At 43.8% G+C, this 12,961-nt stretch overlaps 1 protein-coding gene across 1 annotated transcript in view; it reads right to left on the bottom strand.

The window, feature by feature from the left end:
- Positions 1–991: 991 nt before the first annotated feature.
- Positions 992–12,961, bottom strand: part of LOC8051564 — a 45,440-nt gene continuing 33,470 nt past the window's right edge. Inside the window, exon 2 of the mRNA XM_040213093.3 lies at positions 992–6,030. Coding sequence (XP_040069027.2) covers positions 3,580–5,976 — 2,397 coding nt within the window. The 5' untranslated portion in view covers positions 5,977–6,030 and the 3' untranslated portion in view covers positions 992–3,579. The remainder of the gene's footprint in view (positions 6,031–12,961) is intronic.

Consider the following 12,961-nt stretch of genomic DNA (forward strand, 5'->3'; position numbering starts at 1 on the left):
GTTTGGGCCTCAATCACCAAACAAGTGCCAGAAATAGCCTTCACTCCTGCTTCTTTGATTAACACGTGGCATCTGTGGCTCACGTCTGGCACTTTGGCAATCATGCGTTCAGCCAGAAAAAAAGCTAGAGGAAAAAAGTACTCAGGTACTAACTTACGCCTTGGAGCAAAACCGTATTAGACTCAAGTTAGGCCCGTAGGACTTCCAAGCTTGTACCAAGGAAGTTTCTCTGGAGTGTTACGTAAGTTAAAAAATAAAAATAGTAAAAAAAATTATTCTTTTTTTTTGTTCAAATATGTCCTAGTTCAACTGCTTGTTTGCCTAACTCCCCAAGTGTGTGTTCGTTCTCAGAAGAGCGGCGAACTCACATGGAACCACAGCACCACGAGTTTCTTGATTAAGTTCCAAAATGTGATAATTCTGGTTGTAGTCTGAATGAGTACCAAAAATTCTCTATTGATAATAAACGATTTCTTTTCAGGACACAAAATTGCTCCATAGATTGCCACTAAATCTCTTCAATACGTTTTTGTGTGCTTCACTACGTTTACTGCAGTATTGCACCATATAAGTGATGCTCACCAATAAAATGGTAAGTGAGGGCTTCTTTCGCGATAAGCAAATAAAACGAACCAGCCGGCCGACACACTCTTAGACGTTCTTTTATTTTCATGAATCATATTCGGCATTATTGATCCAGAACAATCCAGGAGTTAAATTTTGCTATATATAGGCGCTATCTGTGAAGCAGAATGCAAGTTTTGATAACTATTCTTAATCCTGAAGCTAGGCTTTTGGATTCCACGTTTATGGGTGTTATCAGTTGCTAAGATTTGAACAAGTATAGTTATTGCGGATTAAATATAATGTGGTGTAGCAAGTAAAGAGACTAAGTAAATGACCGGGAGAGACAGACAGAAAGTAAGAGAGAGAGAGAAATAGAAAGAGAGAGAGAGATAGAAAGAAAGGGGATGGAGAAAGACAAGAGGAAAAAGTTTGAAAACAAATAATTTATTGTCTCTTCAGAATTGAATAGAGCATATATCTTTCACTTCGCAAGAACATGATTGAGTCACATCGTTTCATATATGGTTCCATCCCATGGCAACTTCGGTTCATAATTGGGAAAGCTTTGTCTCAAACTTCTCAATAATGTATGACTATGCCATCAAGACAACTTTGTTACAAACTTACGCTTTTGGTAGGAAGCTCTTTTATCAACGCATTAAATAAAAATGGTAAAACTATATTAATCAACACTTGGACAGGAATCATTGACCTTGTTTGAAGAGAGCTAGGAGAGGTAGATACAAAATTGATAAATCACCGACAGTTTTGTTAAGCAGAATAACAAACGTAGGCAAAAATAGGCCAACGTAACTAACTTCTTATTAAGGCATTTAACAAGTTGAATTATATGATTTCTCTGAGAAAAACGATTCACAGGTGGGTTTCAATCATATTGAAATGCTTAAATTTTTTTTAACAATTTGCCGTTTCGAGCATTGTTTTTTTCAAACAAGAAATTTTTTCTCAAATTGTACTATGTTAAAAAAGTAAAAAAAAATAATGAAGCTTGTTTTAGATAATACAATTGCATAATGTGCTGCCTTTTGATTTAGGCGTTTCGGAGGTGTCGTCAGCTGGTGTTATCAAAAATGGATGGGCTAGATATTGTAGCTCTTCTTATGGTTGGTGTATGCAATATAATTATATACTTTTTCTATGCAAAGTATATTGAGTTCATACTTGCTCCTTAAATTTGATGAGAACAAGGAAACCTCTTTGATCGTCTTCACAGAAGTGCTTTCATTTGAGAGTAACAAAAGTAAAACATTAAAGCTCAATAACAGTTCGGCAGTGACTGGCAAATTTGGCCCCTTCGGTGTGAATTTTCGGGCAATTGTATCATTCATATGGCAGGACTAGATATATGGTTTACAAAAATGCGAGTATTATAAATGCGATTAGTTTAGATCGAGACACGATGGAGCACAAAAAAGAGCGTTGATTTCATATCTCGCATATTTGTTGCCAGCACGGCCTATATATATATATATATATCATCTCGTACATTTCACGTTTAAACAATGAGTTGTTGCTTCGGAGCGACAAAATGCCTAGCCTAGAGTGTCTACATATCAAGATCTTGTTAAGAAGCCTACATATAGGCCCCTTTTATAGAATATGCACGACCATATCAAAATAACGAATAACGTGTCCAAACCATGCAGATTAGGATAGTAAACTGTAGCCAGGAGCCTAATTATGGATATATATATACCCATCTCAATCAGCAAAAATATCCAAGAAACACCAACGATCCCATTGTGCTTGGGCGTGCACAAAGCTGTACATAGGTTTCCCCCTCCTTCTCTCACTGCCACAATGGCTTTGTTAGACTCAAACATATAAGCAAGTAGCACTTCCGAAACGACGCAGCGAACAACACCTAACAACATTTAAACTTAACTAGTAGACAGAAAAATATCTGCATCTACAAAAACAATTCATAGGAGGGCACGTACACACCTTGGAATGCAACACACGACAAATATTTGAACGACGATGTGCTTGTAGAAAACTGGATGTGCACGAACATAACCTTTGCGATAAATCAGTCAACTCGGATAATAACAGCACCTTGTGGAATACACTTTAGCACTAGCTTATTAATAATATTTCCGCTTAAATTATTTAATTAAAAAGGCACTATATAAATTACAGACAAGCGAAATGCTACAACGCTTTATACGCTTAGCTACATAGTTTTTAGTTGACTGTTCTTTGCTCCACGATAAACAAAAGCTTTGAATTCAGGTCTTAAAAGTTGAGAGGTGATAAAATCAGATCATTTGCAACAGTTCGAAGTGACCAAATTAGGCTAACCTTTAACGTGGTTTATCTTTATTGTGTTAAATAATTGCAATATAAGAAGTAAAATCCTCATAAACACATTCAACAAGAAAGTAATGGAAACACACGTCATAAAAAAAACACACACAAACACCATACAATGTTAATTCAATTTGAGGCACCGTTCATGCTGCGCACAACGCGAATGACTGTCACGCATCACGGATTGGTGTTCATTGTCCATCATCATCTTCGTTTAATGGCCTTTTGCACCCTGATGGAAATATCTTGTGAATCGCTGCAGCCGTCAATGATTAGTTTCATGTGCCCGCAATATAGACATGTAAAATCACGTAGCAACCCTTCACTATAAATAGCTTTCTCTTGTTCAGCGTCTATAGAATCAAGAGCCTCGTTTAGTTATTCATTAAAAATATAGCTGCTCTTATATACCGTAGAAAGAGTTACATTTGGCAAGATGATATCACCATGTTTTCCCTAGACACTTCATAAAATGGCGAGGAGTAGAAAATAAAAATATGCGTCTTGTGCTTCAGACTATTTCAGAGTATTGAACCGTTTTGCGCAGCAGTGCACCCAGGTCAAACTGCAAGCTATCTCAAAACTTTATCCCATATTGTGCTGCGTAAAAAAAAAGGGTTGTCGTTTAGCCCCCTGCATATTTTTTATAATTCATAGTACTTTTCTACTTATGAGCTTTCATCATTGTTCTATAAATTTGACAGCTTTGATGGAACCCGATTCGTCGACGATTGTATAACAAATATCACATTTCCCCAGCATAGTGTCTTCGAAGCCAGAGTCCCTTCGTTCCTGGCACTCATGTGGCACAAATGTGTGAGGGTGCAGAGGAGTAATGGTGCTGGGATGTACGGACGCGTGGGTCTGGTGGTGATGAAGGAAGTGCTGAGGGTAGTGGTATGATGAGGGTGGCGATGTTGCATGCGGGGACATCATTGTCGGCACGTCTTGAGATTCTGTGGATGTGGAGGACTCCAGCGTTGTGGTGGTCGTCTCGCTGGAACCATGCTTTGGCGAGTTTTTTGTCCCTGCGAAGTAGGACTTGCGTAGCCCACCGGACTGCGATATCCTTTGGGGAGGGTAGGCAATGCTTAGTTCTTGCTCGTCAAAGGCGAACGACCTGCCGCGTTTGAGTACAGGCCGGCAGCAGTAGTTAGTAGTAGCCACTGGGGCGTTGATTCCACTGTAGTGGTGGACTTGGGCGATCCCTGGCAGCGGATGCGTTTCGTTGACGACCATGGCGGACGCACTGCCGTGGGACTCGCGTCTGGCAGCGCTGTTGCGACGCTGAGACTGGTCTAGAAAGTGGCGACCCCATTCATCCTGGCCGTAGCTGCTGCTGCAGGACGTGTTGCACGTCTCTGTTGACTCCTCTCTGTTGGCGAAGCGGCCTCGGACGCGGAATGACATGCTTCTGTCACCTGCACTGGTGGCCCGAACAGAATGCATGTCGGGATCGCGTTCTATGGCACTAGGAAAACGAGTAGTAAACATTTTTGAACTATCTAACGACGCTCGCCGATAGAATCCGTTCCGGAGTGCTGCTCCACGGAGACCCGGCCCACATTTATGTTGATAGTACGGTTGCTGCATAGCATCGTCCACGCGTAGCGGCTGCTGCAGGAGGATGCTTCCGACATTGGAGCTATGAGAGGGCAATGAGCGTCTTGGGTCGCTTGTGACGCTGACAATCTTCCAATCTCCCGACTTATTTTGATAGAGCGAGTGAGTCACGAGAGGCCTCTCAAAGTCTACGCTTGCTGCTGAACGAATTGAAGCGGTGCTCCCAGGAACTATCATGTTCTCGGCCGAGCACTTGCGCTCTTGATGCGGGCTCTGGTTACTGTGGTGGTAACCTCTCTGGGAGAAAAAACTTGGTTTTCGACGTAGGCAGGTAAACATCTTGCGGACATGTTTGCGGGTCGCCTTGTTTCTAATCACGTAAAGGTAAGGGCTGATGAGAGAAGAACAGAAAAGAAATAACATGGCGATAGCGGGAAGTTTTTTCAGCGCAGTTTTGCGTGTTTTTTTGTGAGGTTCGATGAGAATCATCGAGAAGAAAGGCAAGAAACAAGCCGTGAAGGAGATTACAACGAGAAGTCCAGTCCGCACCGCTTTCCACTCATCTCCGAAAAAGGAGGACGCCTGACTAAGCGAAGACGTGCGTTTAGACCAGGCCATCCTTCGATGAAGGTACAATGAAGGATGACCGTCAGGTCCGGCTGAAGGAGGAGGACTCATTTCCGCGCTGCTGGTGTTGATGTTGTGAAGTCTGGCGCGGGCACTGTTCCGTCGCGCTGCTCTGAACATAGACGTGTAGATCCACGCAATCCTCACAAAAGGCAGCAAGAACCCGACGACGCACAGCACGCAGGAGTACGCAATGGTGAGAAGGTCCGTCTCGTACCAGGTCACAGTACACATAGACCAGGTTTCTTGGTACTTGATGTCCGACACCCCGATCAGGGGTGGAATGGATAAGAGGACAGCGAAAAACCACATAGATAAGATGAGACCGCTGGTCCTTTTTTTGGTGATCGTCATGGAGTAGTGGAGTGGACTGTTGACAGCGCAGTTACGATCAACGGCGATAAGGAGAATGGAGAAGACATTGGCCATGGTGAGGCACACGGAGACAGCGCCGTGAATTTTACACCAGATGTCCCCAAAAATCCACTCTTGAAACATGGCGGACACGAATACGAAGGGAAGGATGAGGAACGTCTGTAGTAGATGCACAATCGCCATGTTCAGGACGAATTTGTTGGACGTCATGCGAACCGAGGGTCTTTGGTAGAAAAGCACAAACACTAGGCCATTTACGGCAACGCTTGAGACCATGATGGCAAGCAGGAGGATGTAGTGCACTTCCAGGTTGATATAGTTGAATGAAGAAGGTTGATCCACGTCTTCCGGTGGAGACTGGTTGGCCTCGGACGGTGAAAAGCGCAGGCTGCTCGAGCCATCGTCTGGTTGGATGGAGTTGGAGAGTGCTGGGTGGTATCGAGTGGTGAGATTGTTGAACAAGGCGGCGTGCTGGATGGCACTGGACGCGGTGCGATCCACGTGGAGCTGCATGGTCCGTCAGAAACGAAAGGGATGGCTCCGTGTCACTATGACCAGTTGGCGGACCTGCGCAGACAATGAACGGAGGACGAATTGAGAAAATATTGTAACAAAACGCTCATATATCAAATTCATTTTTGAGAACAATATTCTGTGCGATTAAACCACATATGCACTTTGCAAGGCACGTTTTCCGCGTGCAAGATAAAACAAATAGTCTCCCGGAAAAAGAAAAAGAAAACTTGTGTGTAAGTGAGAGCTCCCTTGTCATATGTCATACGTCCCTGTTTTTTGTCAGTTTTGCTTTATGATGAATCAGTACCAACTTATACACTCCTGCACAACTAAGTGAAAGACGTCACTGGCGTTTCAAAATCGCTAATTAGATAAAAACCTGAAGTAGAGTCCTATTTGTTTTCACATCAGGCATTTAGTGGCATGCTACGGGTGTTCACTGGTAGATATGATAGTTCACCAGGTGAATGTGCGTAACGATCCCTTCAAAAGTGATGCGATGGTGAATGATCTAGATATTTACAGTGCAAAAGCTTCACAAGTATCTTGTAGAGAGTTCTAGAACTTTGTAATAATCATTCAACCAAAAAAATCCCATTAATCAGAAATATGCACTTAAAAAGACCCATGGATGTTTAATAAAGGCTGCACGATTAGAATTGCATTTAGCACACTTAAATAAATAAAAAAAAATGTTCATCGACCCGATTGCACTTGTCCATCGCCGTACACTTTTTTTCCCCAAATAATTAACGCTATAAAAGGTAAATGATTTTACTTTCGTTTTTGAACCACACGTGGTACGAAGTTCTATTTTAGACCGTTTGCAAATTGATTTGTCATAAATATTCGGTTATGTACAAATCTAAAGACTGCCCTTGCTGTAATTGGCACGTCGTGTACACAATACGGCATGAAGATAAGTTTTATGGTTTCTAGATACATAATAAGACACTTATTTGGCTACAGAATGCAAGAATAGGTCAGTAGGAGACTTGGGATACAATCAAGCAGATATTGAATGAATAAAAGTTATCGCCGTTTTATATACCACTGTGAACAAACCCTACTGACCTTGCTCCACAAAGTGAACGAAAAGCTATTTCTACGAAGATTTAGCAGCACCGTTTCATTAAACGGACGCCGTCACAATCGAAACGCTCGCGGAGATAGCGTCATTGAGAATTACTCGAATAAACTCTAAACTAAAGCCTAATACAACTGTATGACACCAATTAATCAAACTACGTAAAAAAAGAAAAATTGATTCCAGGCCTGCTGCAATCTTCCGGCTTCGAAGCAAAATCCCCACCGCAGACCGCCGGCGACATTTTCCACGGACATATGGCCTCGGCCTAGGCAGCTCGGCGGCCGCGCGCCCAGATTTGAAACATGATGCCCCGTCGCATCTATCTTCCGGCATCGGAGACCGCCGAAACACCGGGGAGTCTGGAACAAGAGCAACAGCCAAAAGGGAAGACCATCTCCATAGAAGGGCCTAATCCCGACGGCCTTCGACGTGACGAATCGAGCATGCAGCGCTTTATTAACGCCAAGGACAGCGGAGCGACGGGAGGACCAGGCTTGGCCTTCGGTGCGGCTTTCATATTCATGCAGCTAATGCAAAACCCGCCGCCGCCGCGGCTGATGCACCCGCGTCGGCCAACCAGCAAAGCTCTCTCTGAGCCCGCGCTGAACAGCTGGGCCTGTTTGTCTTTAATAGAGGTTTTATTAGATGGGCTGGCGGCGGGTGTCGGAATGCGCGAAGATTCAACAGGAATGGTTTTCTCGGCCAGACAAAGCGTAGGAGGTGTAGGCGTATGCAGCGTTCTTTGGGAAGAGGCGGAAATATTTCTTCTTTGTCGCGCGCTTGAGCGCAGAGCGAAGGTCAAGGATCCGGTGGAAGTGCGATGCCGAAGGCCGAGACTCGGAGGATATCGTCGGCGCGTGATGAACGGAAGGATGCGCGGGTTACCGCGAAAGCTTCTTCAGCGTATTTTTTTAAAGATGAGCTTTGTTCTACGGGAGGGGATTACGAGATTCTCCCGACTTAGGCTGGTGTAAAACGAAAGAGGCCTTTTTCTTTCTTTTTTAATCTATGTGCGTGGAGACGAAGGACAGGCGTGGAGAATGTTATTTCGCGCGAGGTTTAAAAAAGACTGGAGTGTACTTGAAAAGTCTCGCCATTTGGGCAATCAAGTGGCGCGGACTATGAAAACATTCTTCGAGGGCTAAAACCACGCTTGCGAAATATGTTTTTATTCTAGCGCGAGGCAGCGCTGCCCGGACGAAGGGTGACACGGAGAATTTTGATATATTTATTTTAGAGACTGCTCGGTCCGTGGGCCGATACACCAGGGAAATTAAAACAACAACATGGAATACATTTTAAACTTCCATATGCGCATCTAAAGTGGGTGAATGTATTACGTGCCCAAAGCACAGATGCAAAGCTGCACGATACGATTACGTTTGTATGAGATGTGACGCGGAAAGCGAACAGCCGAAGGTAATTTTGATGAGAGCGAGACTCATATTCTGAATCATGTGCGCTTGTGTCTCGGGAACACTTCTATCTCTGATAGAATTATACATGCGCATAAATTTACGACATAAAAAAAAACTCAACTAAAAGGTAAAATAAAGCTTGCTAAAAGAATAAGAGAACCTCGCTCAGGTAGGAATCGGCACAACTCGAGAACTAAAAGAAAATAAACGCGGCAGATATATGGATTAGAGGAGTATACAAGGCTCATTTCCTCTCATAATGAAATTTGTAAAAAAAAAAAATTGACGTAATTATAGTGGCCGCCACCGTAGATAACAGCACGCAGAGAATGATATCTATTTTTGTTTGTTATAGATAGGAAAGGATAAGTATATATATATATCAGTTTGAGAGCAATTTTTGTGGTCTCTCTACCCGGAACTCTCACGCGTAAAAATGTACTTCAACCAAACTTGCAAGCAAAAAAAGAAAAAAAGAACAGTTGAAGAAAAATGTTTAGAAAAGAAGGAATAAGTTTCGAATGTTTTTTAAGCAAAATGGAAAGACAGGGGACCCCTTATTCGGGAAAGTGCGGGGCGACAGCTGCATGCCCTCATTCACTTGCAGATTCCCGCGTCGACGACGAGATCCTCTCATCTTTTTGTTTTTGTTTAGCCGTTTTATGTTTTCTTGTGCAAGTTCTCATCGATTGCGTACTGACAGACCGATTTATGAAGCAGTGGACTCCCTACTTACCATTTTGACGAGCCTTAAATTGGGGCGCGAGCAAGAAAAGCTTGGGCGCCGTAAGTTCAAAGACACGTCACAGCTCATATTCGTTGGGCCCACGCCGTCCTATCTGTCTATCTTTTTCAGTTTTTCTCGCCCCGGTTTACGATCTGTAAGGAATCGCTAAACCACATTCGTTTTTGATTTTACGATATCGAATCCAGTTCACTCGCGAGTGGATTTGGCGGTCCGGCCTTTTACAGAGCTGTAAAAGTACATTCGTATTAAACACACGCGCTACAGAACTCCGAGAAGTAGCATTTTTTTAAGATAAATGGCGGCCAGCAAGCCATGGCGTACACTCTCCCGATTATCCATAATTAACTCAGTAAACAACGAATGAAACTTCACATGGTATAAGTGAGGAGGTAACGAGAATTGATTCTCAATGACCGAATCGGGTAAATTTGAACAGTTACTGTTGCCTGTTTGCTTTCTTTTTCATATGCCTCATGATTAATTGTTAATTGATACATTCCGTTGGTGCGTTCTTGTATAATCTTCCTCGCACAGTGCCTTCTATTTGAGAGCTGCATTTTTAAACTTTGTAAATGCGTTTGGTATAGAAAAGGTACGTTTATTACTTAAATTACTATATTTAATCATACCTTAATATCTACGGTGTGTTTATGATGTCTTTTTGCTGCTGGGGGGGGGGGGGGTATCTTTGGAACTCGCGACCAGTCATGTTGTGTTTAACAACTTTTTCCTTTCGAATGTCTTCACCTGTATGGTATTACTTTTGTTAGGGAAATGATGGTTATTATTACCATTATTATTACTCCGTTTTGCCCCAAGTCCGAGCGCAACCAAGTCTGCCTGTCACATAGCGCCAAAAATGTTTCGTCACCGAGCTCGCCGACTTTGTGCGTGATTTGGCTAAACCAATCACGCAGAGTCAATCTTTAGATCCTGCGCTTTTTTTTCCCGCACGTGATTGGTTCAGCCGGCGGTAGTAAACGCACAAAGGTGACGAGCTTCGTGACGACCTACTTTAGCGTTGTTTGGTTGAATCGGTCGGATCGTAGCGTGGGCTCAGGCAGGACTTCACGTGAAACGGAGTAAACCGTGCGTTGCAAGTTTAGAAAAGCGGAACAATGCTCTCCTGCAAACCACTATGGCAGCCATGATTGTCGATTTTCCTCTCTCCACATGCGTCATCTTCCTAATTCGCTCTACTAAAAAAAATGAGGGGAGAGATTTTGGGAGGAGCTTCTGCTTTTATGAACCTGCGAACGACTACTGTGGTAACGAATGAGGAACCTTCGTGGCCGGACGGCCCTTAATTCAGACTTTTGAGAAATGCACCTTTAACTGAAGCATTCGTTTTCTTCTGCATAAGGCTGTGAGCTCTATCAAAATGCTTAAAAATGTGTGCATACGGTTTGCAACAATTGTAACGTTGGTCTTAGGGGCTTACACCCAAACTGTTTTATTTGCGGCAATTAGGATGGCTCTAGATAATAATCATATTAAATAAGTCTCAAGCAGGGATTTTATTTTTTTATTTGAATAGTAAATGTCTTCGCAGTTTGGGAGGCCAAAAGAATCGCGCCGTTTTGTGCCTATAAATAACAGCAACAAATACTAAGTAGTACTTAGTTAATAATGCATTCTAATGGAAAAAGCGATGAGTTCGAAAATCAACAACTAAATGCCGATTAGCTAAATACAGCATATCATGTGCACGAAGGTTCAATCGTAGGCTCATATGCCTAAAGCCGATTGGTAAAGGGGAGCTCTAAGCGATGCGAAGCAACTCAGCGGTGTCAAAACTGGTTTTGATACAGCGAGGCGAGGCAAATATTTGCATGCGACCGCATTAGAACGCTTGCTTTGACGAAAAACCCGCCGGGCACTTTCGCTTGTGAGCGCCGGGAAGAGAAGGAAAAGGAGGGGGAGAGGGTGACGCGTGTGACGCTCCCACTGGTCCAAAGCCTTGACGTCAGCACGCGTTAACCTCTCCCTCTCTCCCCAGCGCTGACAAACTGAGAGACACCGCCGGGTTTTCGTCAAAACGAGCCCATTCGTTTCTGGCGAGGTCACGCGCACAGCTGGCGTGGAGCCAGAGAGAAAGAGCCGCGCAACACCTCCTAGATAGCAATGTCCTAGCACTGAATGAAATGGCGTAGTCAGAGGGGGCCAACGTTGGAGGCAGATTGGAATCGAGTGTTGCGTTAGCGCTCGGCTTCGATTCAGATGTGAGCCGAGCGTTAACGCAATCGTCGTGTCCAACCTGTGCCCAGCACCGGCCTTCTCTGATGACGCCATCTGAAGCCTGATTCACATGGTGCGATTTCGCTTCAAATTTCGTAACCGTGGCGTTGAGCCCCGCAGCCTCAACCACGATTTCCTGCTGGACAAGCGACGTCACAACTGAAAAATCGCACGCAAAACCGCACCGTGTGAATCAGGCTTCATTCATCACTACGGCTTTGTTATCTAGGAGGTGTTGCGCCGCGGCTGAATGCAGGCGTGCTCAGTTGCCGCTCTGCTGTCGCCGGTTGTTCTTCGCTCTGGGTTTTCGCAGTAGCGTTGCGGTGGCCGTAATGTGTGTGTGTAGTTAAAACAATACACGAGGTTCTCTCCACGGGCAATATGGATGTGGTTCTTTCCACGAGTCATATGGATGACCGTATCTAAGGGCGTCGACATACTCTGAGAGGCAGAGTACAGAAAAAGGTGAAAAAATTACAGCAATATTCATTGGTGGATTGTTCAGGAATCCGCTAGCAAGAATCTTGGAAAACGCCACACAGGTACCCCTTTGCGAAACGCTAACACTGACCGCGTAACGAGGCCGAAAAAGAGCAGAAAAAAGTAGAGGAAGCAAAAGAGAAAGCCAAACAAGAAAAGTGATGGGTCAGCGTTAACTTTTCCCAAAGGAGGACCTCTGTGGCGTTTCCAAGGGTCATGCTAACGTATTCCCCAAGAAGCCACCAATGGATCTTCCTGTAATTTTTTCTACTGTACATAGATAAACCGGCACAAAACATACATCGCATATGAGACGCGGTTTCCAGCTATTGACACAAAAAGCAATATAAAATCAAAAGAGAAAAAAAAGATATTGTTTTGTGGAATTGATACTCTAAGTTTAATTTTGCAAAGTATAGTATATGCCTGCGTGTGGAACTTTCTATTAAAGAATATTAGTTGATCATGAATCTGTTTTGCATCATGACTTAGGATTTCGTTTTTTACTTCTTTGTCCGGCTTGGGACTCGAATCCCAAGCTACAAGATCTGGGGCCGGACAGAAGAAATATTTAGGGTTTATCGTTGGCCCTAGGGTCACGTGACATTGTTACGGAGGCATTCCCCGGAGCGGGTCGCCTACACTATGTGACTAGCGGGGTCCCAGTATGCGACTGCGGGCCCATAAAATACCGCGGGGTCGACAGTCCTTATCGGCTAATGGAAACGCTTGTTTCGGGAATCTCATTCTCTCTATGCGGGTTGCTAGGAAACATTTCCCAGGAGTCGTTGCCAATATATTGCCCGATCATAAATTTGGTACGTAGAAATTTCCTCCCCATAAATTTTTCTTGAGCCGCCTTGGAGACTCCGTTGCTTCTAAGGGGACATGTTATGATGATTTTTGTGATATTAAATCAGAAAGCGCTCTTGTCGAGCACATGTTGCCTTCGATGATTGCTGTTAATAGTGGCCAAGGCGTCGATACAAGGAGGGCACTTTCATAACC

This window comes from Ixodes scapularis, unplaced genomic scaffold (assembly GCF_016920785.2).
Source record: "Ixodes scapularis isolate PalLabHiFi unplaced genomic scaffold, ASM1692078v2 PGA_scaffold1__304_contigs__length_218370807, whole genome shotgun sequence".
NCBI lineage: Eukaryota > Metazoa > Arthropoda > Arachnida > Ixodida > Ixodidae > Ixodes > Ixodes scapularis.